This window comes from Lepidochelys olivacea, assembly GCF_965140295.1.
Source record: "Lepidochelys olivacea isolate rLepOli2 genome assembly, chromosome: 3".
In the NCBI taxonomy this organism is placed as follows: domain Eukaryota; kingdom Metazoa; phylum Chordata; order Testudines; family Cheloniidae; genus Lepidochelys; species Lepidochelys olivacea.
Genome location: NC_140413.1, coordinates 162,420,448 through 162,447,839, shown reverse-complemented (window position 1 = coordinate 162,447,839; position 27,392 = coordinate 162,420,448). Strand labels below are relative to the sequence as shown.

At 41.6% G+C, this 27,392-nt stretch overlaps 1 protein-coding gene across 7 annotated transcripts in view; it reads left to right on the top strand.

The window, feature by feature from the left end:
- The window catches only part of MARK1 (microtubule affinity regulating kinase 1), a 121,210-nt gene that overhangs the window by 32,771 nt on the left and 61,047 nt on the right, over positions 1 to 27,392 (top strand). For all 7 annotated transcript variants that reach the window (XM_084624178.1, XM_084624174.1, XM_084624173.1 and 4 more), the window contains exons 2-3: positions 17,543 to 17,746; positions 18,451 to 18,504. In XM_084624178.1, coding sequence (XP_084480304.1) covers positions 17,543 to 17,746; positions 18,451 to 18,504 — 258 coding nt within the window. The remainder of the gene's footprint in view (positions 1 to 17,542; positions 17,747 to 18,450; positions 18,505 to 27,392) is intronic.

The following is a 27,392-nucleotide window of genomic DNA, read 5'->3' as shown; positions in this document are numbered from 1 at the left end:
CTTGAGCAATCTTAAGGCTGTGTAGTCAAACTAGAAATGAAAATCTTCAGTATTTGAGAATACCCTAGACCCAGTCAGTGTGGTGTCATATTTAAGATGTGCTAGTCCTTTTGCTGCTTTTGAGGACTGAGTTCAGCATTTCGATCAAACTTAGTTGAGTGAGCTGGTTGTTATGAATAAGGAAACATTAAATTAATATTTATTGAGTCTCTAATAGTCTTGAGGTTCTATTCCCCATATTCAGTAGTTGTAGCCAAAGACTTATGAAAAGAATCATGCACCAGACATTTTTAAAATATCAGCCTCAAAAGTACTGTATTAAAAAGTCCTACAAATAAAAGCTAAGTGTGAATGTGAAAAATGGTGGGAAGGAGCGGGGAAACGACTATTGCTTTGCTTTCACTGAAGTCTGATGTGGCCCCATGTAAATGGTACAGTATTCTACAGTATCCATGTAGTAAGAAAGGACTGGGGTTTGCGTTTGGTGACATGGAGGAGTACTGACATTTGTAGCACATGAGGCTTTGAGCTCCAAGCATCTCCAGGTGGATGATTCATGGAGTTGCATTGGCACAGCTGTTGATTTCTAGACTGAGCATCATGAAGACTCTTCTAAGCTTTTGCTCTGCTAGCTTCAGTTTTATTTTTATCTTGGTGAAAGAAAAATCTTTGCTTGTATGGCTGACAGTAACTTCACTAGCACCAAAGAAACAGTTATACAAAATATACTAAAATAGGAGAACATAGAACAAGACACTCAGGAGGCTACCAGTGATGATAAAAACAAACCACAATCCTTTATGACAGATATAACCTATTTTCTTTCTTATAAACACCTAATACTAAATCTGCTTTGCTGCTTATTTTGTGTCAAAGTATATATAAATATGAATACTGACATTTGTCGGATAAGAGACAGTAATACTCAATTACATCTCTTTCATTGTAGCAGTTGACAAAGGGTATTAGAGTTCGTGAGTCACACCTGAGTACAATTTATGGAATGAAACCCCAGGATAACAGAATTTTTTCTTTACTTGCTGAAGGAACTGGAAAATAAAGACAACTCTATTTGAAAATACAATATATGAAAGAAATAAGCAGTAGGCAAAATAATTTCTGTTTTTCCAGGAATGTGTTCAGGGAGAAGTACGTGATTTATCAGAAATGTTTCAGCTTTAAATATCCATAAATTATACGTATCCTTGTAGAATGTTTCGCTCAAAACCCGCTTTTTTGGCTCAAGGCATAGTTTACATAAGATATTATAATAGCTGTAAGTGGACCACATTAACTATTGTCCATATAGCTCATCAGACAAACCAAACCTATTCACATTTCAAGGTAGTGCTTTGTGCAAGCTATGCAAATATATGTACTGCGCAGTCAAATTTCTTAATTAACTGTCACAATATAAGGGTTAAAGATGAAAGGAAGACCAAAGCAATATTAACAAATTTGCAATGTTTTAGTCACATCAAAGCAGAGAAACTAGGAATGGTTATATACACATTCACCTATTCTTTTGTTGTTGTATCTTCTTAGCCTTTCTGTAATATTATGATTGATTTCAATACTTAAAATTCTGTTCAGCTTGTACTAACCCCTTTACTGTTATCAGAGCGCTTCTCAGAAGCGCATTAAACTACATGATTTAATTTCTGTTGCATGTGGGTTCATTCTTTCTCCACATACAGCTACGTTGCATGCCTCTCTTGGTGTTGTGTAGAATATATACATCACAGGCCTCCCTAGAACGGGTATAAATAACAGTGTGGTAGATGGTGAGTTAGGACATTCCTGGACCCTGTGGGAATGTACCCTGTACATAGGGTCCTACCAAATTCACAGTCCATTTTGATCAGTTTCATGGCCAGAGGGTTTTAAAATTGGTCAGTTTCATGTTTTCAGTTGTTTACATTTGAAATTTTATGGTTTTGTAACTGTGGGGGTCCCAACCCAAAAGGTGTCCGAAGTGCATCTCATCTCCCCCCAGAGTTGCCATTCAAGGGAAGAATAAGTCTTGTCCCTCCCCAGCCCAGCAGAGACTCGCAGCTAGGAGCCCCCTGGCTGGAGCAATTCCAGGAGCTGGGAGAGAGATTGGACCCACCTCCACAAGTCTCCTTCAGTTGCAGGAACCTCCCAGTGTTTCCTGCAGTAGAGGGAGGCACTCAGAGGTGGGTCTGATCTCTGCCTGAGAGCGAAGGTGGCCATGCAAGGGAAGGACAAGTCCTTTCCCTTACCAGCCCAGCGGGGACTTGCAGCTAGGAGCCCAGTGGCGGATTAAAGATTTTGCCTCCCTAGGCCCTGAAATAATTGCCGCCCTTCTCCCCCGCCCCAGCTCACCTCTGCTCCACCTCTGCCTCCTCCCCTGGGCGCGCCACCGGTTCCTGCTTCTCCCCACTCCCTGCCAGTGTTTGTGCTCGAAACAGCTTCGCAAAGGGGGGGAACGCGGCATGCTCAAAAGAGGAGGCGGGGCTGGGGCAGGGATTTGGGGAAGGGGACCAATGGGGGTGGGGAACGGGAGTGGGGAAGGGGTGGAATTGGGGCAGAGGGCGCGAACTGGCGCCAGGGGAAGCAGCCTCTGGCTGCTATTATAAATTTGCTGCCCCTGCAAATTTGGCGGCCTAGGCGTTAATACGCCGCTGTAGGAGCCCCCTGGCTGGGGTGCTCCCAGCAGCAAGGGGGAGATCAGATTTCATGGGGTGGGGCTTATTTCAAGGCCTGTGAAATTGATAGGGCCCTACCTATTCATCTCTCTACACACCCAAGCAGCACCTCCCCTGTCTACACTGCTACTTTTAGCAGTGTAGTTTCCTACTGTCCAGCTCTGTTGGAGTCTTTCCCTGCTGCCCTCCCCTCCCCTCTGCCAGAGTCTTTCACTGACATGTGTAACTATATACTGCTGTGTGTAGCTACACAGACTCTTCACACTGCCACAAGAAGTGTGGTGTAGATGTCACCTCTGAGAGGCATCTTTGAGACTATTGAGCGTCTTGAAGATAAGGACTATGACCAAGAATATTTAAATGGTAATATATGGAAAGCCAGCATAATGAATGGAGGATAGGATCAATGCGCTCACGGTAGCCCATGTTGCTGAGGGGATGTGCAGCCATGTTCTATGCTAGTTGGAGTTGGTGGAAGCCGATGGCTTCATACACAGGTAGATAATATTGCTGTAGTCCAGCCAAGAAGTGCAAAAAGGCATGTATAACTCGGGCTGGAGTTGTCAGGATTGGGTATTGTCTCCTAAGCAGATAGAATACATTGTGATAGAATACGTTGTTTGCAGACATTGCTATGTGACAGTTTATCGCTAGTTAATATTCCAGGAGCAATTGTAAACTACAAATCAATATGATCACTTATGGGTGGAAGGAGACTTCAGAGTGACTGCATAATCTCCAAGTGTGTTTTCTCCATTGGCTGGCATAACCTCCCTCTTGCCTGGGTTCATTTTCAACCAGTTACTCTACATCTGTGAGCTGATTTCGTCCAAGCCTTTGGGGAAGCTGGGTGATAGTGGTATTTGTAATGCTCTCAACGGTGGCTCAAGACTGTGTGTATGAACCTCAGGGCAGACTGTTTAAAAAACAACCCCCCCCCCCCAAAAAAAACCCCACAAACTCCAACTGCACAAAGTGCAAACTCCTCAGGCACTTTAACAGCCTTAACACCGTCATAGATAGTTCCCTTGGGTACTCCATTTTGTCTTGTTATCCAGGTGAGTGTATCTCTGTGATAGATGAGCCCTTACACCAAGAATCCCGGCAGTATTCCGCAAAGGACCAGTCACTTACCCCAGGTCAGTTGCACTTCAGGTTTCACACCAATACTACAGTAAACAATACTACAGCAAACTATATGAAGATTCCTTGAAAAGGAAATTAGAAAGTTATTTACCAGATTAAAGCAAGCAAACATAGATGCATGAATGAGTTAGTTTTTGGTTTCAAAAGGTGATATAATCAGCAAGCTCTATTTGTCCTTTAGGGCTACCCAGGCTAAGCAGCTGAGGATCTCTTGTTTGTGCCAAGAAACATCTTGCTCTCCCAGAGTCCAGGCAGCATAGAGATAGCTAGTTCCTTTTTGTTTGGGGTTTTTATTCCCCTCCTGCCATGTGCTCTGATCTGCAAACTCAGCTGATGGGAGGAGTCCACTTGCATGACTCAACTTCATGGGGAGGAGAGCAGAACAACAAGTCTTTAACCCTTTTGTTGACAATTCCTCAGTCCGGATGTAGGGAGCTTCCAGCTGTATGATCGACCCGCAGCCTGTCTGATATCAGTGGGTCTCCTCTTTGGGAGCTGTTCGCACTAATTAACATCCTTCTCCAGAATGGCAATTCATTCGGTCACAGAGGCTCACAATAATAATCACTCCAATATTCCACTGTAAGATGGAACATAGATATTACAATTAAGATTAACGCATGCAGCAACTCTCAAGAATTTGGAAGTCTAAACACTTATAACTGTCATACCTATTTTATCAATATTAACCCATAAGTGAGCCAGACAGATTCCAGCTATGTGTCTGTCAGTGTCCAGCTGAGACATGGGGGACCTTGGCATGAGCTGGCAAATGGTCTGCCAGCATCACAGTATTCTCATATGTGGTGCTGTATGTCATTACATACTGTTGGCACTAAGTCCATATCTCACCAGTTCTCCTAGTGGCTTCATGAGGGGTTTGGTGTCAGAGGTGCAGTTTCCCATCACCACTCTGTGTACCTTCAGCAAGGACTCGGACAATTTTAAATCATTATCTCCCTCAAGCAAGACACCATATCTCATGATAGACCGTCAAATGCTGTAGAGAGGACCAGCAGAGTGAGAATGGATGTCTCCTCCATCAAAGAACAGCGGGGTGATGATCCAGTAAGACTACTAATGCTGTTTCCATTACATGTTTTGGCTTAAAACCAAACGGTGCTGAATCTAGGATTATTGGCTTTGACTAAATGAGCTTGTAGGTATCCTTTGGCTAGCTTCTGTAGGCTAGGTCAGAAATGAGCGGTTTGAAACTGAGCAGTAACTGGCTACAGTCCATGCATCTAGTGTAGGTTTCTTCAAGGTTGGTCACATTGTTCTGTGTTCTGAAGAAGAAAAGGGAGATTCCGCCACTGAATAAGTTGGTGAATGTTTTAGTCAGAAGTACCAGTTGCTTGTGACTCACCTGTTGCCTTCAAAAAGGGTTGGGATCAGGACACACCTTCAAGGTGACCAATGCTTAGGGTAGCATGAAGGTGGCTGTTTGTGGCTGGTGTAGGGGGAATTGTAACCATTCAGCTTGAGAAACCTTCCCAAATGTGTGATTGTTTCAGCAAATCAGGAGGACAGTTCCATGTGTATAGTCACCCTCTTTATCCCACCTGCCATATCAACCCAGTTTAATATTTGAAAAACTCTGGCACATATCCAGTAGACTACACACTGCCTAAAATTTTAAATACCCAATTACAAACTCAAACTCTTCAATACAAAATGTTAGTTCATCAATATTTCCAGTAGGTTGGTTAATAATTTGTACATTCAAATAATAATAATAATAATTAATAATTAAAAAAACCTAAACAGAATTCTTCTCCTCTTCCCACCTGCCAATGTTTTTGTCCTCCTTCGGTCTCTCTTCCTATGAATCTCAGTCTCTCTGAATGCATGAGAAAAGGCAGTCTTTGCAGTGTTCATGGGAGGTTAACAAATATGGGCTCTGGTGTATCAGGGATAAAAGCATATTCCAGAATTTAGGTCCCCTGCATAGAACAGTGTCAGCTGCTGTTTTCTTTGTTATGGAGGCACTGGTTGAGACTCTAAAACAGAACTCAACCTTTTGAATTTAAAACAAGATTTCAACCTCTTTATTTTATGGAACTGTACAGTTTATCCTCCCCAAACTTACAGCATTTATTCTTTTTTGAATACAGAATACATTTTCTAAGAATTCACAGTTAAACCAGTTAATTTGAGTTAAAATTAATTAAAAATTATTTCCTTTAAGAAATTTAGAACTTTTCCTTGTCCTGAATTGTCTTAATGGAATAACAGACACTTTAAACTTTGCATATAGTTAAAATTGAAATCTTATGCCTAGGCTATAATTAAAGTAAGTAGATTGCAATTAATCAGTTATTAATAATTCTTATATTTAATTGTTATGATTAGATTTTTCGAGGCTCAGATCATCAGCTCAGTAAATCACAAGTGGGGTTACTGTGACATCAGAAATAAATCAACCAATCACCAACTTCTCTCTACAGCTAATTTGCATACATCATTTCTGTTGGTTGTAATGATTCAATAGCGTACTGGAGACTAGACACGTCAAATTCTCATTGGTAAATTACTTGGCTCAATTGTCACTGCTAATTACAGATTAAGTGGCTGCATGCTGGCTTTGGCATCAGTGCTTGAAAGGTTTCAGAGTAACAGCCGTGTTAGTCTGTATTCGCAAAAAGAAAAGGAGTACTTGTGGCACCTTAGAGACTAACCAATTTATTTGAGCATAAGCTTTTGTGAGCTACAGCTCACTTCATCGGATGCATCATGAAGTGAGCTGTAGCTCATGAAAACTTATGCTCAGATAGGCTCCCCATGGCATTACAGCTTCTGTTACATATGTACTGAGGCAGCATTGTCAATAGAACTGAAGTAGGAGTGCAGGGAAGCCCTTAAAGCACAAATAAGTTGAGACTCTGAGACTCTGCTTTCTCCTCTCCCTTTCTCATAGTCATAGTAACTAACTTGGGCCTCTAAACTTAATAGGTCAATTGCAAATTAAAGTCCAGATTCACCAGCACACTTGAGTTGTTTTGTGCCACTCTGGTGATACCAGGCAGTTGCAATCCTAATTGATCTAGATAGGTGTGCTTGGGCTATTCTGATACTTTGGGGCATCAGTGGTTCATGTTTCTTCCAGGATGGGTGAACATGTGCCCCAAGCACCTGACCATGGAGAATTTCTACTAGTGGTATCTGTTGGTCTGTGCCTGTGCAGCCTCATGCTCTAAACCAATGGTATGCCACCTCAACACAGGAGAAGGGTTTTTACTCCGGGTATTTCCTCATTCCCAAAAAGAAGGGGGTCTTGAAAGACCCATCTTGGATCTCAGACAACTAAATGTCTTCACACAGCATTTGAGATTCAGGACGACTATCCTGGTCTTTATGATTTCCTCCGTAAATGAAGGTGACTGGTTGTAGCTCTTGATTGGATGCCTGTTTTCCATATAGACATTCATCCAGCCCACAGGAGACTCCTGTGCTTTATGGTGGACCTAGATCATTATCAATACAGAGTAATTCCCTTTGGTCTATTAGTGGCCTCCAGAGCTTTCACAAAGGTGCTGTCCCTGGTAGTGGCATACCTGTGTTGCCAGGGCAGCCCAGTATTTCCTTACCTTTATGATGGGCTGCTCACGGTATAATTCACAGCCTCCTTCAAGCCATAGGACTTAAGTGAACCTAGAAAAATGCACTTTAGTACCAATGCAAATTACAGACTTTTTTGGAGTGACTCCAAACTTGATTTCAACTAGTACATATCTACCCGAAGACAGATTTCATGCTCTGAGGGACCTCCATTTTAAAATGAGCCCTCAAATGACAGGTCGATCCTACCTGGTCTTTCTAGGCCACATGGCCTCCTGTACCCATGCAGTAATTTTTCAAAACTTCATCTCGGGTGCTTCCAGGTATGGTTATGGACAGTCTATACTCTGAGCAGAAACCAACTGGACAAATGCGTCTTGATCCTGCCCAGTTTCCTGGCTTCATACATCTGGTGGAAGAACAAAGATGCCATGTGTATAGGGGTTCCCTTCATTCTTCCACCTATCTACCCATGAAGAGGTGGGGTGAGGAAATATTGGGCTGCCCTGGCCTCACAGGTATGCCTCCCTACTGGGTTGAGGAGCACACCTAGACGATCATGTGGATTAAGCCTCACGGTGCTAACATGAGTCCAAGCTGCGCACCAACCTCCTCAAACTGCAGTTCATAAAGCTTGCAAAATAATTCTGACCTTCATTCATGCTCAGAATGTTCTGGTCATGTTCGACAGTATGACCACACTTCATTACATAAGCAGGGAAGAGTGAGTGTGATGGTTCTTGGGTCCCCCGAACTCTGAGTCACCCTATTAGCTCTCTGCATCAGCGAGAGGGAGTCTTTCTTGTGGTAGTTGGGTGTCAGCTCCCTAGCACCACCAGCCTTTCAACCACTCAGGTACTCTTCTCTTACTATGCCACTTGGTGCACCCCAATCATACTTGAATTATAAGATATCTAGCCCCTGACACTGGCTACTCACAGAATTTCCAAATCCTCTGCACCCAAAGGTGCAGTGTACCCCAGTTTATCAGTTTTACCTTAAACTGCTGCTCCTGGAAACCACATAGCACTTTTGAGCACTTACGATAAAGTAGAAGTAGTAATTAAGAAAGAATAAAGATATAACTGGAGATCAGAGAGTGGTGGAAACAAGTGGTTACAATAAAAATACATAAAACATGGGTCTACATTTATTAATAGTTACCTTTACTATATTATAAAGTAGATTTCCCCCACAAGTTCAGTTTTTTGCAGAACTGGCTGGTTGCAGACAAACCAGGATCCAAGGGTTCATGAATGCCCAGCCTGCTTCTTAAGGAGTTTCCTCAGTGGACAGTTGCAGTGTGTCTTTCCACACACATGATCATACTAAAAACAGTCTTTTGTTTCTATTCACCGACAGGGTGAACCCCTGTCTTGTTGTAGAGTTTCCTTTTTATGTTTAAGTGGTTTCGACTCTGTCGTGGCCTCTGCTTGTTCTTTGTTCTAAGTCTTACTAGTGTGCAAGGCTAAGCAATTTAACCTTGCATTGCGTCACTGGCTAGAAGGGGTGTGGTGGCAACTTCCTCATACCTTAGTGGGCCATTACTGAAATATCCTTGTGACTAATCTTTTACTTTTTATTCTAAGTCCATAAAGCATACTTTAAATATAAATATATTGTTCCTTGAATGGTACCTATGCATACGTGTTGCAGTGATTGAGTCTTGACAAGTTACATGCTCTCTGTAGACACTTTACATGACACCCTTTATAGAATCATAGAAATGTACGATTGGAAGGGACCTCACGAAGTCAAGCCCACTCCCCCCATACTGAGGGGGACCAGGTAAACCTAGACCATCGCAGACCAACCTGTTATTAAAAACCGCTAGTGATGTGAATTCTACAACCTCCCTTGGAGGTCTATTCCAGAGCTTAACTATCCTTATAGTTAGAAAGCTTTTCCAAATAACTAACCTAAACATCCCTTGCTGCAGATTAATTCATTACTACTTGTCCTGCCACCAGTGAACATGGAGAACAGTTGGTCACAGTCCTTGTTAGAACAGCCTTTGACATATTTGAAGACTGTTATCAGGTCCCCCTTCAGTCGTCTTTCTGAAGACTAAACATGCCCAGTTTTTTTTCCCCCAACATTTCATCATAGGTCAGGTTTTCTAAACCATATTTCATTTTTGTTGATTTCCTCTGGACTCTCTCCAATTTGTCCACATCATTCCTAAAGTGTGATGCCCAGAATTGGACACAGTACTACAGCTGTGGCCTCACCAGTGCCAAGTAGAGCGGGACAATTGCCCTGTTTGTCTTACACATAACATTCCTATTAGTACACCCCAGAATGATGATAGCCATTTTCACAGCTGCATCACATTGTTGACTCATATTCAATTTGTGATCCACGAATACCACCGCATTCTTTTCAGCAGTACTGCTACCAATTATTCCCCATTTTGTAGTTGTGCATTTGATTTTTTCCTTCATAAGTGAAGTACTTTGCATTTGTCTTTATTGAAATACATCTTGCTGAATTCAGACCAATTCTCTCATTTGTCAAGGTCCTTTTGAATTCTAATCTTGTCCTCCAAAGTTTTTGCAGCCCATCCCAGCTTGGTGTCATCTACAAATTTTATAAGTATACTCTTGACTCCGTTATCCAAATCATTTAATGAAGATACTGAATAGCATTGAACCCAGGACTGATCCCTGAAAGACCTCGGTAGATACACCCTCCCAGTTTGACAATGAACTATTGATAACTACTCTCTCAACTAGTTTTGCACTGGCCTTCTAGTAAATTCATCTAGATTGCATTTCATTAGTTTTCTTATGAGAATGTCATGTGGGCCATGGTACGTTTAGTAAGACTTTTGACAATGTCTGCACTTCTTCCCTATCCACTGATCCGGTAACCTTGTCAAAGAAAGAAATTGGGTTTGGTTTGACATGATTTGTTCATGACAAATCTGTGCTGGCTAGTCCTTATAATCCTATTATCCTCTAGGTGCTTTATGAATTGCTTCTTAAATAATTGGTTCCAGTATCTTTCCAGGAATTGAAGTTAGGCTGACTGATCTATAATTTTCTGGGTACCCTTTGTTCCCCTTTTTGAAGATAGGTACTATGTCTGCCCTTCTTCAGTCCTCTGGGACCTCACCCATGGATAAATACCCTGTAAGATATGTATTTGGTGTGATGAGTTTGTCTGATCCAAGGTGAGAGCTCCTTGCCAAGGGGTCTCTATATCACATTTAGCTTCTGCACAAAGAGGAGGGAGACCTATTAAGCTCTGGAATTGGTGCATCTGTCACCAGATTTCCCCTCTTGTCATTGCACTGCCTGGGAATAATGAGCACCTTGTCAGATAGCCTCAGAAGGGACTTTGACAGAGACCACAAGTGGAACTGTGTAACTCAGTGGTATAGAAGATTTTCTAGCAGTTTCCCATTGTGGGACTTCTTTGTGTCCTAAGATGACAAATTATGGCAGTCTACTGTTCCTGAGCACCTTGGAGTCTTGATTCCAATGGGGATGCGGTCCTAGTTCAGTGGCGGGAGCTGGTAATGTATCACTTCCCACCCATCCATCTTTTACCCAAAATCCTGAGAAAAATCAAGCAAGACGGTGTGTCTGTTGTTCTAGTGGTGCCCTGCTGGCCAAGGCAGTTTTGGTTCCCAGCTTCTTACAGATGTCAGCACAACCATGCATACAAATCCTGCCATTTCTGAACCTCTTGACGTAGGACTAAGGCAAGACCAAACATCCCAGCTCAGCACTCTGCCATCTGACATTCTGGTATTTGGATGGATGATGAGCTTAGAGAAATCATGTTCAGAGAAGGGAAAATCCATCCTCAATAATATTAGAAAATCTCTTCCATTTAGGAAAATCTCTGAGATTTTCCTAGGTAGTGTCAACATCGTCTCGTACCTCCAGAGGATTCAGAGAGCCCTACCTTCTTTGACTAACTTCTTCTCTCCCTAAAGAAGTCAAGCCACTTCTCAGTTCACTATATGTGCATTTGGCAGTGACCAGCACCTTCCTTCCCCCAGCAGAGAACTGTTCAGTCTTCACTCACCCTGAGACGGTAAGGTTTCTGAAGGGCCCTACCAGAACCTTTTCCTTGGAACGGAAACTGACACCAACTTGGGACTCAAATCTAGTTTTGTCAGAGCTCATGAATCCTCCTTTGAACTCTTGGCCCCCCTGCTTCCTTCTCATTCGTCCTGAAGGTGATTTTCCTTGTTGTAGTCACCTTTGCCAGAAGACTAATTGAATTCGGGGCCCTTTTGCTGGACCCTTCCTACGTGGCCTTCCATAAAGAGAATGTTTCTTTGAGGTTATACTGTACTCCAAATGAATTCCAATGGTTCCCTTTGAATTCCTCCTAAATCAGGTCATACACCTATCCAAAGCCTCATGCCACCAGAGAAGACAGGAGCCTCCATTCTATGAATGTCTGTCAGGCCATAGCTTTCTATCTGAAAAGGATGAGACCCTTCAGGAGCTCTCTGAGACTTAGTTTCTATTGCTGAATGGAGGAAAGGGGAAGCAAGCAGTCTCCCCACAGACTTTCTGAATGGATTTCAGGTTGCATTATGCTTTGCTGTGAGATCTTGGTGACACTTTCACCTCAAAGTATGAGGGCCCACTTGACCAGAACCCAGCCTGACTCAATGGCTTCTTTTCAGGGTATTCCACCTCCTGGAGCTCTGAAGAGCGGCAACATTGGGGCTCTATGCATATCTTTACTAGGCATTATACCCTGGTACAAGCTTCTTTAGCAGAAGCATCCATTGGCACAGTGATCCTGCAATTGGTGGTGCAGCTTGGTTCACTGCACCCACTTCCTCAATGAATACTGATTAGGACTACAGTGGAAATATGCATAGGGACCATCACTTGGAAAAGAAAGAAAGGTTTCTTAATCATTGGAGTTCTTTGAGATATGCAGTCCGGATATGTATTTCACTACCTGCTCTGCTTCAGATACTTTCCTAAAGTGATTTGTGGTAGAGAGTGAACTGCAGAGGTGGTCGATCTGCGCTTCCACTTATGCCCTTGGTTGAGTGCATGAGGAGGCACAAGGAGCACTCATGGACTGACAGACACTGTTAATAAAAAATTTCCAGTTCCGGGCACATGGTAGAACGCACATAGGGCCCACACATCTCAAAGAACTCCAGTTACTGTAATGTAAGTAACCTTTCTGTCTGCCCTTAAAAGTTAACCTTAATTCATTTTAAAAACTCGTTACATTCTTCTTATGTGGCATTTCCATTACTGGAGGTTTGCAACCATGGTAGCCCATTTTGTACAATCCCCTACTAATCACTTTGTGAATAAATAATCCTTCTGATCCCCCCAAGGCATTGTATTGTTCATCCAAGATCTCCTTTTTCTGCTCTTGTTCTTCTGCCATCAGCTTTCCCTTATAGTGCCCGTAATGTGCATTGCATGCTGAATCCCTTAACCGAGTTTTGCATATCAGATCTTTCTTTTCATAAGATCTGACTAGGATTAATGTTAATACAATGCCTATCTTCAAATCATTAGGAATATTGCATAGTAGCATTCTCTTTGGGTGTCTTTAGTATTTGTGTATGACATTTTACACACTTTTTAAAAAGTAAGGAAATTCCCAGAAACAAAGCAACATTAAAATGCAGTAAAGAGTGGGAGTATATATCAGTGACATTAAAGGTTAAAAATCATTCCAAAGGCTGTTTGTAATTAGCTCCAAACAAGCATTCTAAAATCCAGGAAATTTAAGAGTTAAAGTTACACTTCAAAAGAAATCCAAACGTATTAAGGTAAGAAATGCAAATAAGGCACCTGACAAGCTTAACTCTGGCCTGTCCTGATACCTTGGCAGGGGTACAGGGAAGGGAATCACGTGGCTTCTAAAAATCAAGAAATTGTGCTGTTAAACTGCTAAAGGTTTTGAAATGTCCTCGGAAAGTAACTTCTTGGCCCTTTTTTCTCTTTCCTTCCTGGTTGGTTGACCAAGCTTTTAGAATTTAGAGCTTGCACATGTATTTAGTGCCCCTGAAATGGCACTTTTTAATTATCGCACAACTAGTTGATGTACAATGAACCATAAATAACAAGCACAGAGACAACAAACTCCTGCAGAATGCCAAATTCAGATTTAGATGCAGCAATTCCAAGTAATGCATATGTAATGCTTACACTGTCTAAGCGTTTACTTGGGTCTAACTTGACTAACTTTTTTAGGCATATCGTGATTTTCTTCTTATCTGTACTTGTTTAATACTGTTCATTTAGAGGAGGTTGGTGAACACTTCACGTTTCGTGTTCAAACTTTGCTGCAAAGTCTCCAACAAAGGAAAGCAAAAGAGAGAATAAAACAGCTGTAATCCAGGAAGGTAGTCTGAGTTATTTAAATATGGAAACCCTAATAATCAGATTAAACAAAAAGAACAAACGCTATCTTTCACACCTTGAAAGTTCCTAGAATCACCCTTATTGGGAGATGTGTTGTCTGTTTTAGACTGTGGTCCTACATCATTTGTATGATGCTGATGTAAGATTAATAACTGTTTTCCCCGCAAAATGTGGATGAAATGACATGTCCCGTGAAGATCTCTCCACTCTGCATATTGTCTATCTACTACTCCAGCAGGTGTCTTTAAATCCCTACTTAAGGTGCATTTATCCCATGATGCCTATGGAAATTAACTCATAATGTCTAGTTAGATGGCCTCTCCATATTTCTGACAGCTGTTTATACATTACAGCTATAACAAACTTTTATCTGACACCATCTAGTTATAGATGTTAAATGTAGAATGTAACCGTACATTAAAAACGCTGTTAACGCTCTTCCTTTCTCCCCCAGTCTCTGTTTATACTTGCATCTAGTAAGAGATGATTCCAGCCCAGAAAAGTTGAAAATTTGCTTGTACAGCATCTAGCACTTGGTACAACTGTAATATAATAAGGAAGAATCTTAAAATGCTCTTTCTGCAGCCTTTTTGTGATGTGTGCATACTTTTTACTTTGGCTCTTATTTAACTGTATGTAAAAACATCAAGAAAGATCTGCTAACCTTCCTGTGCTAGAAGAAATGTTGTGAAGTTTTTGGCCTAGTGTGTGAGTGTCTATTTCCAAGTCTAATAGAATTTTATTTAATTACATGTTTTTAAAATACACATACCATGCTATCATTTTATTAGACAAATGAACATCTTCTGTCTTGTATATGCAACCTAAACATTACAGAATTGTGTTGACGTATAAGAATTTGAAAGTAATATTGACTATGAACTAAACAAAGTGAAAGAAATTAGTGTATTTTCACTATGCAGGTCAGTGCAAAAATTAAATGATATACTTCTAAAGCTACACCCACAATCATTTTTACTAATTTATGGTGGTGGTAGTGACATAAGTTATTTTTCTTTTAACTGATTGATCTGGCAGCATCCTTTTCCTTTTTCAAGGGGACTGAGGCACACACAATTAGGCTCCTTGCAGTTTACTTATACTAATGAAGGGCTTGAAGTACTACTCAAAAAGCAGATTTAAATAATGCAAATTATGCAGCACTTTCATTTTTGCATCAAGCACAGTAACTTCTGGTTGAAACTAGGGCGTGTTTCTTACCTATTCAGTCTTGATTTAGACTTAATGATGGATAATCTGCTGCTTTCATTGGTAAATTGCTCCATGGTTAATTACTCTTACTATTAAAAATGTGCACATTATTTTCACTTTGAATTTGTCAACTTCCAGCCATTGGTTTTTGTTATGCTATTGTTTGCTAGATTAAAGAGCCCACTGCTATCAGATACCTTTCTTCCTGTGTAGGGCTTAGACTGTGATCAAATCACAGATTGAGCTTCTTGAAGTCCCTCGTTGTAAGGTATCTTTTCCGGAATTTGAATTTTTTGTAGGCCTTTCTTTAGTCATTTCAGATTTTTCAAAGTCCGTTTTAAAGTGTGGACAGCAGAACTGGACACAGGTTTCCACTAGTAGTCTCACTAATGCAGTATACAGAGGTAATACCAACTCCCTACTTTCACTTACTGTTCCCTTGTTCAGACTTGTCCTCTCTGGGATTAACAGCACCTCTGCTCCCTCTGTTAGTTTCCCCAAGAGCGCTCAGTTAGGTCTGAGGCCTCCAGCTGTCACCTCTGTAAGGGCTTGTCTGCACTACCCGGGAGATCGATGCCACTGCAATCTATGCAGCAGGTGTCGATTTAGCTGCTCTAGCGAAGACCTGCTAAATAGACAGCAGAGCAGTCTCCCATCAACTCCAGTACTCCAGCTCCCTGAGAAGATTAAGACAAATTGACCAGAGAATGTCAATTCCGCCCAGGAGGTGGTACTTCTCTGCAGTTGTTTACTGTTCCCACTGATTTTGACTAGGGAGGGAGCTCGATAATCCTCCCCCATACAGCTAGAATACAATCCCTAGCTCACAAATGTAAACATATGTAACATTTTCAGATGCACAAGTTGATGAATAAGCCTATGGACCATATTGTCTTGTGCATAACTGTCTTTTGAAGTTTCCATGCTTCCAAGGTCTCACGTCTGTCCCACATACATCCAAGAATCTTGTTGTCCCTGTTACTCACCTATCACAGTGTGAGCTCATTTCAGTTGGTTATCCACCATGACCTGTAGGTCCTCTTCATTCTCTGCTTTACAGAATCTAGGCCCACATTCTGGGTTAAACTTACTATATGGGCAGAGACTATAGAAATAATGTAATGGTGTTCCTTACCTCGAACACTGCATTCAGCTTTGTCCTCATCTTAAATGTACAAATGTAAATTTGGATGCTCTTGAAGGAAGCAGGAGCTTCCCTACAATGTGAAGGAAAGGACTAAAGGCAGAATTCTGCCTTCCAGAACTTATGTACAGCTGCCATTGGTGTTGGACAATTTGTGTGCTGGTGGAGGTGGGAAGAGTATAACAATGACTGGTTTGGAAGGAAAAAGTAAAATGATACAAGTACACCGGACCCTCGCTAGAACGCGGGATTTGGGATCCATGCGCGGTATTGCGTTAATGTGGGGACCGCTTTAAAGTGAATTCCACTTAAAGTAATTAAATTTGGGATTCATGGGCACGACCGCGTTATATGCGAATTCGTGCTATATAGATGCGTGTTCTAGCGAGGGTCTGGTGTACTATGCATTTTATATACCTCTATGTAAAGTGCCAGTTCAGTGCTTGCTAGCACTCTGGCTTATAACTCAAGAAGAGAATACAAAAGGCATAAGGGACCATACTTTCAAGCTGGGGCCCCCTCAGCCCAGATGTAATTTGTGCAGATATAAACGCTTGCATATTTTTGTTTTTTTTTTTGTGGGGGATGGGTTGTTGTGCTTTGAGGAGGGAGGAAGTGATGTCGTATGTGCAACCCCAGGAAGCAGAGGTAGCCATTTGAAGGCTGAGATATGGAGGCCCTGCAGGATCACACTACTGACTTTCACAGTAGAACTGTGATACTGTTACTGGTGGTCAGCACAGCCTTTTTATTTCTTTGTTTTGGTGACTTATTAGCAATGGACTTAATAGATGTGGGAATATTTTTTGATAGAAAACAGCCCATTTTATTAAAACTAGGGTCCTAATAACGTCAGAATTTTTTTTCTAGAGAAAGTGTGGAAGTACAAGTTATGAAAGTAAAAATATTCTTGGAGCAAAGCTGGCTTTTAAGATTTTATTCTCCTTCATCTCAAGTACTGTTTTAGTGGAAACATTTTCAGACAAATGATAAATCCATCTTTCTTGCAATTTGGAAAGATTTACTTTTTATTCATAACTTCCAGGAAAATAAGGGTGACTGTTTAAAGATGAAAGTTCTTTTGAATTTTTTAAGGTCTTAAAGATGCTTACATCAAGATTTGATAATTAACAAATACACACTATATCATAATTTGTTCTGTTTTAATAGCACTCTCTCATATTTGAAGAAAAAACTGTATATGCTTTAATGGTTTTTGATGAGTCTAAATATCACTCTTGATTACATTTAGAAGCAGCTCTAGTGCACCTCTGAATTTCTTTCTTGATGTATAAATCAAACTTCACCCAGTGGCAACAAATCTGCTTAAGCTACAGTTGAAAATTATTGATCAAGTTTTTTAAAAATTGCGGACTCAGATTTTTACTCTTAAAATATTTTGTAACTGTTTAAAACCTGTGTGGTTTTGTTTTGTTTCCTTATAGCATACCTCTGTGGATGGATACGCTGAACCACATGTCCAGCCCACCAAATCGAGTAGCAGACAAAACATCCCCAGATGTAGAAACTCAATTACATCTACAAATGAAGAACACCCTCACATTGGAAATTATCGCTTACTAAAAACAATAGGAAAGGGAAATTTTGCCAAAGTGAAGCTGGCAAGACATGTTCTTACTGGAAGAGAAGTAAGCTTTTTGAGTGTGGCTAGTGAAGTATTTTGTATTGCCTTCATGTGTAGTCTTCTAATAAATGTTCCTAACATTGTTTCCAACTGCATCCTTGATTATTGAAAGACTTGTTTAATATTGAAAAATGTAATGCAAAGAAAATAGAACCAGTCACAGTATGTGTGAAGATAGAATTTTCATTTCTGTACTGAAAACTCTTTTCTGAAAACTTTTTTTTGGAGAGGCTGTATAGTTTTAAGTCAGGTATTAGGTTGTTTTTTATTATTATTTGTTAGTTTCAGGAAAAAAAATTCTTTCTGTCCTTTTCTCTTCCCTCCTCACTCCCAGCCTCTCCCTCTCCCTTCTCCTTCCCTCTCTCCCCCGTTGAAAAAAATTCAGGCACCTCCAAAAGAAAACGAAAATATCTTGTTGTTGGGATCTCGCCAGTGTTTCTGTGCAATGTTGCATTTTCACAGTGCTGGAAGGAGTGTAAAACTGACTGTATGCTACTGAAGCTGCAATGAAAAGTGATAAAGCACAGCTGGATTCTTATTAAGAAATTCTGCTAGATGGTGTGGAAGATAGATTGGCAAATGTGCTCATTGTACACACACTTTTATAGCTATGTGTGTGCACATTAGATACGCAATGTGTTTAGCTACTAACGTGCACATTGTTGTCAGAGCTTTTCACAAGTTTAGTAATACCTGTTTTTCCCCTAGGTTGCTGTGAAAATAATAGATAAAACCCAGCTAAATCCTACCAGTCTACAAAAGGTAAGTATGGAACCTTTGTAATTTTGTAAACAATTGAACTATGCTGCCAAGGAAAGTAAAGATGATTTTTTGACCCTTTATATCAAAAATCAGAAATCTTTGGTTGTGCTGACTATTGTTGCATGTATGCTGCTGAGGGATAAAGTGGTATCCTGCTACCTCACATACCTAGCTGTATCTGGAGTCCTAATTGTGCTGACAATAGTTTTTGTACATGGTTCTTAGTTGAATGTTGCTCACTTCTATCCTCATCTCCCTCTTCCCCTTCCCTCCCCCCCCCGGCGGGTTTTGTTTTGCTGGGTCTGAAAACTGTCATTTAAAGTTTTGCTACCAATCAAACGTAGAATAATTCTATATAAAAATGTCTATCTCCTCACTTAAAATCTAGGGAGCAGTAGTTTTCCCTAATTTAACTTGTCCTGTTGGATTTTCCATAATAATGAAACACATTTTGAGGAGTCAAAGTTACTAAGGCTTAATTGACTTGAAGCTCTGTTTGTGTATATTTCAATTTTATTAAAAAATATTTGTTACTCAAGGGATTCTTGTCAATTACTTTGCTTATATATAATCTTACAGAAATTCCTTAAGTGGTTACAGAAACTGCTGGTTTGTTTGTCTGGCTTCCTGTTTCTCTGGTTAGTACAAACTATTCATAAACCCCTTATAGGCCGTCCATATTGTTGTGATAACTGTATTTGCCCATGATGGGCCAACTCGGAGCTTCTGGTTTTCAGTGAAGAGTTGATTTTTTTTTTTTTTTTAAGTATGTGCATGACAGATCATGTGTCCTAAATTTTGACCGTTTTCCAGTGTTTCTTTAAGGTTTAAGTTCACCCAAATATGGAAAATCCATACAAAAGCCCTCTATCCTTCCTAATTAAGTTCCATAGTAGATTGGAACAACCGTATGGGGAGCTTCTATACCCCACAAAGGTAATCTTCATGCTAATGCCACTTACGCTAGCTAAGAAGGGACCATTTGGGGTGCATCTCCTGTCTGTTGCTGGGGTGAATTCAGCTCTCTCATCTTTGTTCAGTTCCTCATATAAAGCTTAGTTATTTAGCCTTTGTGTTAGGATGGATGAATTTCGTGAGAAGAAGGGATTAAAAAATGAGTAGAAAGCAAGAGATGCACTCTGAAAACACTTATGCTGATTAGCTAGTGTTTTGTAAAAATGCTAGCCTACTCAAAAAAATTTTCTAGTTGTCCTCTCTTCCTGTCATTTTAAATAGAATTTGTGGCTGAGGCATGTGAAAATTTGCCCAATGGCTTATTGTTACATTCTAAAATGACAGCATTTGCATAGGGTACCCTTTTTGACTAAACCAATTGTTGAACAGTCATTTTGCAGGAAATATTTTGTTCTTCACCTTAGTTCTACTTTTCAAGACTGTACTTGCTATTCATATATGGCCAAAAATTCTCAGACAAAAGGGAAAAAAGGGGGATGGCACCTGGGCTTGAAGCGATGAATGAAGGCATTTAGTTTCCTCAAGATCAGGGTGGTAACCCTTGCCTCCATAATTCCATCGTCAGACTCACAGGGCTGCTTTGCAGCTCTTGACCTGAAAGATACTTGGTGAACAAATATTTTATCTAACATTATAGCCGAAAGACTCCAGGAACTGCTATTTGGTTTCTAGAGATAGTGAAGAGCTGTAAATTATCTGTCTAATGTTAATATTAACATAGATGAGACATACACACAAATAATGAAAATCTATGCAGTTTATCTATGTGAGATTGACCTCTAACTGGTTTGACTGAGAAGGTGATGTTTTAATTTGAAACTGTTGGTTGTTGCCACAATTGTTTTTCCATTATGCTAGTGCCTAGAGGCTAGGGCCCCATTTTGCTAGTCACTGTAAAACCATATAACAGATAGTCCATGCCCTGAAGAAATCACAATCTAAGTGTAAGACTGCAGACAGCAGGTAGATAAAATAGACCAGAGAAGCACAGGGAAACAATGAAATGATATTGGTCAGCATGAAACAGTGGTCTCAACAAACCAGCTGTCTGTACATTTTTGAGACACTTTTTTTAAGTCATCACATCAAGAAGAGTTTAAAGGAAGGGTTTGAAGGAGAATAGTCAGGTGGCTGCATGGATATTCATTGGGGCAGCATCAGAGAATATGCAAAGGTGCTTGTTGGAAAATGGTGGTTAGACTGTAGTTTGTGGATTTTAGCTATGTGGACAGAGAAAATACTCAGTCTTCAAGATATTATGCAGGACATAGTGATATGATTTATACAGTACCTGAATATGAAGAACTAGAAAGGGCTGAATTGAGGGAAACCTAGTTTATAGGTCTGAGTGACAGAGAAGTTGGTGATGTCCACAGTGACTGAGAAAGGAAGGATGGGGAAGGGCTTATGGAGAAAAGATTAAGAACTCTATTTTAGTCATGATTACTTTAAACTGACAGCAGAACATCCATGAGGAGGTGGCAGGAAGGCTGAGATTTTTAGTTGGGACAGGCAGAGACAGGTCCGGAGTAGAGAGTTAGATTTACCAGTCAGTATAGACATGAAAGCTGAATTTGTGTTTGTGGATGAGATTGCCCAGAGATAATATGTAGAAGAAGAAGAGGAGACCAGGGATGGAGCCCTGTGAGAGCCCCACAAAGTTGAAGGGGGTAGTGAGCAGGACCCTCTCTGAATGCCACACTAAAGTTTTAAAAAAAGAAAAGGAGTACTCGTGGCACCTTAGAGACTAACCAATTTATTTGAGCATAAGCTTTCATGAGCTACAGCTCACTTCATCGGATGCATACTGTGGAAAGTGTAGAAGATCTTTTTATATACACACAAAGCATGAAAAAATACCTCCTCCCACCCCACTCTCCTGCTGGTAATAGCTTATCTAAAGTGACCACTCTCCTTACAATGTGTATGATAATCAAGGTGGGCCATTTCCAGCAGAAATCCAGGTTTTCTCACCCCCCATCCCCCCCCCACAAATACACTCTCCTGCTGCTAATAGCTTATCTAAAGTGACCACTCTCCTTACAATGTGTATGATAATCAAGGTGGGCCATTTCCAGCACAAATCCAGGGTTTAACAAGAACGTCTGGGGGGGGTAGGAAAAAACAAGGGGAAATAGGTTACCTTGCATAATGACTTAGCCACTCCCAGTCTCTATTCAAGCCTAAGTTAATTGTATCCAATTTGCAAATGAATTCCAATTCAACAGTTTCTCGCTGGAGTCTGGATTTGAAGTTTTTTTGTTGTAATATAGCAACTTTCATGTGTGTAATCGCGTGACAGAGAAATTGAAGTGTTCTCCGACTGGTTTATGAATGTTATAATTCTTGACATCTGATTTGTGTCCATTTATTCTTTTACGTAGAGACTGTCCAGTTTGACCAATGTACATGGCAGAGGGGCATTGCTGGCACATGATGGCATATATCACATTGGTGGATGTGCAGGTGAATGAGCCTCTGATAGTGTGGCTGATGTTATTAGGCCCTGTGATGATGTCCCCTGAATAGATATGTGGGCACATTTGGCAACAGGCTTTGTTGCAAGGATAGGTTCCTGGGTTAGTGGTTCTGTTGTGTGGTATGTGGTTGCTGGTGAGTATTTGCTTCAGGTTGGGGGGCTGTCTGTAGGCAAGGATTGGCCTGTCTCCCAAGATTTGTGAGAGTGTTGGGTCATCCTTCAGGATAGGTTGTAGATCCTTAATAATGTGTTGGAGGGGTTTTAGTTGGGAGCTGAAGGTGACGGCTAGTGGTGTTCTGTTATTTTCTTTTGTTAGGCCTGTCCTGTAGTAGGTGACTTCTGGGAACTCTTCTGGCTCTATCAGTCTGTTTCTTCACTTCCGCAGATGGGTATTGTAGTTTTAAGAATGTTTGATAGAGATCTTGTAGGTGTTTGTCTCTGTCTGAGGGGTTGGAGCAAATGCGGTTGTATCGCAGAGCTTGGCTGTAGACGATGGATCGTGTGGTGTGGTCAGGGTGAAAGCTGGAGGCATGTAGGTAGGAATAGCGGTCAGTAGGTTTCTGGTATAGGGTGGTGTTTATGTGACCATTGTTTATTAGCACTGTAGTGTCCAGGAAGTGGATCTCTTGTGTGGACTGGACCAGGCTGAGGCTGATGGTGGGATGGAAATTGTTGAAATCATGGTGGAATTCCTCAAGGGCTTCTTTTCTATGGGTCCAGATGATGAAGATGTCGTCATCAATATAGCGCAAATAGAGTAGGGACGTTAGGGGACGAGAGCTGAGGAAGCGTTGTTCTAAGCCAGCCATAAAAATGTTGGCATACTGTGGGGCCATGCGGGTACCCATAGCAGTGCCGCTGATCTGAAGGTATACATTGTCCCCAAATGTAAAATAGTTATGGGTAAGGTCAAAGTCACGAAGTTCAGCCACCAGGTTAGCCGTGACATTATCGGGGATAGTGTTCTTGACGGCTTGTAGTCCATCTTTGTGTGGAATGTTGGTGTAGAGGGCTTCTACATCCATAGTGGCCAGGATGGTGTTATCAGGAAGATCACCGATGGATTGTAGTTTCCTCAGGAAGTCAGTGGTGTCTCGAAGGTAGCTGGGAGTGCTGGTAGCGTAGGGCCTGAGGAGGGAGTCTACATAGCCAGACAATCCTGCTGTCAGGGTGCCAATGCCTGAGATGGTGGGACGCCCAGGATTTCCAGGTTTATGGATCTTGGGTAGTAGATAGAATATCCCAGGTCGGAGTTCCAGGGGTGTGTCTGTGCGGATTTGATCTTGTGCTTTTTCAGGGAGTTTCTTGAGCAAATGCTGTAGTTTCTTTTGGTAACTCTCAGTGGGATCAGAGGCTAATGGCTTGTAGAAAGTGGTGTTGGAGAGCTGCCGAGCAGCCTCTTGTTCATATTCTGACCTATTCATGATGACAACAGCACCTCCTTTGTCAGCCTTTTTGATTATGATGTCAGAGTTGTTTCTGAGGCTGTGGATGGCATTGTGTTCCGCACAGCTGAGGTTATGGGGCAAGTGATGCTGCTTTTCCACAATTTCAGCCCGTGCACGACGGCGGAAGCACTCTATGTAGAAGTCCAGTCTGCTGTTTCGACCTTCAGGAGGAGTCCACCTAGAATCCTTCTTTTTGTAGTGTTCGTAGGGAGGTCTCTGTGGATTAGTATGTTGTTCAGAGGTATGTTGGAAATATTCCTTGAGTCAGAGACATCGAAAATAGGATTCTAGGTCACCACAGAACTGTATCGTGTTCGTGGGGGTGGAGGGGCAGAAGGAGAGGCCCCGAGATAGGACAGCTGCTTCTGCTGGGCTGAGAGTATAGTTGGGTAGGTTAACAATATTGCTGGGTGGGTTGAGGGAGCCATTGCTGTGGCCCCTTGTGGCATGTAGTAATTTAGAAAGTTTAGTGTCCTTTTTCTTTTGTAGAGAAGCAAAGTGTGTGTTGTAAATGGCTTGTCTAGTTTTAGTAAAGTCCAGCCACGAGGAAGTTTGTGTGGAAGGTTGTTTTTTTATGAGAGTATCCATTTTTGAGAGCTCATTCTTAATCTTTCTCTGTTTGCTGTAGAGGATGTTGATCAGGTGATTCCGCAGTTTCTTTGAGAGCGTGTGGCACAAGCTGTCAGCATCGTCTGTGTTGTTTGTAGATTGTAATGGATTTTTTACCTTCAGTCCTTTTGGTACGATGTCCATCTGTTTGCATTTGGAAAGGAAGATGATGTCTGTCTGTATCTGTACAAAATGTTTTAAGTGATGTATGCTGGTAGGAGAGGACTGTAACTAAAGCAGAGGGAGGACAAGATGTTAAAAAGAACAATATAGTGGTTGACATCAGATGCAGCCAACAGGTAAAGAAAATAGAGTACTTGTTCTGGATTCTGGCTGGGAAGAAGTTGTTAAATACTTCGATAGCTAGAGCGCAAGGGGTGGAAGATGGTTTGCAGAGCATCTAAAATTGAATTGTCTTGGAGAAACTTCAGATGGCGGTTTTAGACAGCATGTTCAATGAAATTCAAGATGAAAGGGAGGTGGGGTGGTCCGAGTGGGATTTTTTGGGATGGAAGAGACTAAAGTTTGGTTTACACTACAATGTTAGGTTGTGATAAGGCATCTTAAGTCCACCTCATTATGGTAGCATACACGCTATAGCCTTGCTCCCACTGATGTAAGTGCCATACTACACTGACATTATAACTCCACCTCCACAAGAGGCGTAGGGCTTACGTCGGTGTAGTTAATGTGACGCAGTGTCTGTATATACATCTGTTGTTGCTGTCATTCTTGTCAATTTCATGGCTCTGTGCTGGAGCCATGAAATTGACAAGAAAGCTGCGCTGTCACTGGGGCTGGTGGGGCCTCTGGGCTCCCTGAACCCAGTCTGGCTGCTCCCGTGCAGTTCCCAGCCCTCCTGGCTCCTACCCCGCTCCCAGCCCGGCTGCTACCCAGAGGCTTCTCATTCCAGGTGGCGGGGACCCCAGAGCCCAGTGGGGCAGTTGGGCTCTCAGTGACGGGGAGCTACATGGAGCTAAGAGCCCAGTGTGACAGGTTAGGTCACAGAGATCCCCTTGGGACTGTTACCTGATGTGCTGAGACTACCTCTGAGCCCGTTTTCCATGCCAGTTTGGGCCTCCAGAACACTGCCTTGTTGAGCCAGACACGCCAGTCTGAACCACGCACAGACCCAGGGTCTGAACCACGAAGCTGCAGACTTAACTGAAAACAGCTTAAGAAGTGCTCCTGTCTTCAGCACCCAGACACCCAACTCCCAATGGGATGCAAATGCCAAATAAAACTGTTTTACCCTGTATAAAGCTTATACAGGGTAAACTCATAAATTGTCCGCCCTCTATAACACTGATAGAGAGAGATGCACAGCTGTTTGCTCCCCCAGGTATTACTTACTTACTCTGGGTCAATTAATAAACAAAAGTGATTTTATTAAATATAAAAAATAGGATTTAAGTGGTTCCAAGTAATAACAGACAGAACAAAGTAAGTTACCAAGCAAAATAAAGCTAAATGTGCAAGTCTAAGCCTAATAAATTAAGAAACTGAATACAGGTAAATCTCACCCTCAGAGACGTTCCATTAAGCTTCTTTCACAGACTAGACTCCTTCCTAGTCTGGGCCCAATCCTTTCCCCGGTACAGTCCTTGTTCCAGCTCAGGTGGTAGCTAGGGGATTTCTCATGACTGCAGCCTTTGTTCTGTTCCACCCTCTTATATAGCTTTGGCACAAGGCGGGAATCTTTTGTCTCTCTGGGTCCCCACCCCTCCTCCTAAATGGAAAAGCACCAGGTTTAAGATGGATTCCAGTACAGGTGACATCATCACATGTCCTGGGAGACCCCAAGCCTTCATTCTTCCTGGTCTGACTCACAGGAAGGCTTGCAAGTAAACAGAGCCATTTACAACCAATTGTCCTAGTTGGTGGGAGCCATCAAGATTCCAAACCACCATTAATGGCCCACACTTTGCATAATTACAATAGGACCTCAGAGTTATATTTCATATTTCTAGTTTCAGATACAAGAATGATACATTTATACAAATAGGATGACCACACACAATAGATTATAAGCTTTGTAATGATACCTTACGAGAGACCTTTTCCATGAAGCATATTCCACTTACATTATATTCACACTTATTAGCATATTTTCATAGAATCATATGGAGTGCAATGTCATACCCAGGCTCTCAGTCCCCCACACAGCCCCTCTTAAGTTGACAGAAGCACTCCTAGTGAGGCCACGCACCACCAACAGAAGGAGGGTAGTGTAGACAAGCCCCAAATCATGCTTGTATTGTCATGGGAGGGAACCTAAGGAGAGGGAGAGGTTAAGGCTAAGGAAGGGATGAGTGTCGGGTAAGAGATTAGGAGACAAGATGGAATGGGGTCAGTGGGATAGGTGGAGGAGTTAGAGGAAGAGAGGAGATGAGGGTCTTCCGCATCAGTGATGCGGGGAGGAGGAGAAAGTGGTAGGAGGGAAAGGGAAGGAGAGTGGGAAGATCACATCAATCTTGTCATTTTTCTGTTTGAAAAAGTCAGCAAAATTTTCTACAGAAAGAAGTAGGGAGAGGATTTGAGGAAGGGGTCCTATAGCAAATAGGTGGCTGGGATTGTGGGAGCCAGTCAGGGTGGAGAAGAAGTAGAGTTGCCTGGCTGGGTAAATGGCAGAATTGAAGAAGAGAACAATTTGTAGTGGAGGAAATCACCATTGTCATGAGACTTCTGTCAAAAGAAATTACAGAGTCTCACACTGATTTATTTTGGTTTCTGGAATTTGTTTAGCACAGCATTCCAAGAAATCTCTTGTTTTCTTGGAGTTCAATCCTGAGAGGTCCTGAAAACCCTTGATTCCCATTGAAATCTGTGGTATTTGAGGGTGCTCAGCACTTTCCAGAATCAAGCCCTTAGAAGGTTTCACTTCTGTTGCTTTTTCGCTTAGTAAGGCCAACTGGTACAGTAAGACCTGATGGAGAAGTTTAAAAGAAGGTCTAAAGGTCAAACTTCAGATATTTACCAATGCCTGTTTCCCAATAAAACTCTTACTATGTCCTGAGGAAGATTAGGAAAGCGGTTTGATTAATAAAAAATATTCTGACATTCAGATTTGGTATTGGGGGATTCTGGATTTATGATAAAAAGAAAAGATGCATCCGATGAAGTGAGCTGTAGCTCATGAAAGCTTATGCTCAAATAAATTGTTTAGTCTCTAGGGTGCCACAAGTACTCCTTTTCTTTTTGCGAATACAGACTAACACAGCTGTTACTCTGAAACCTGGATTTATGATAGTGTTGCGAAATGGCTTGCTTAAGAATTATGTATTAACATACAGTAGGTGTACATAGGAAATCCTGGTACAAAAAATCAGGATGTGTGAGAGAACTTGTATTTTTTTTTTATTCTTAATTCCTGTGCT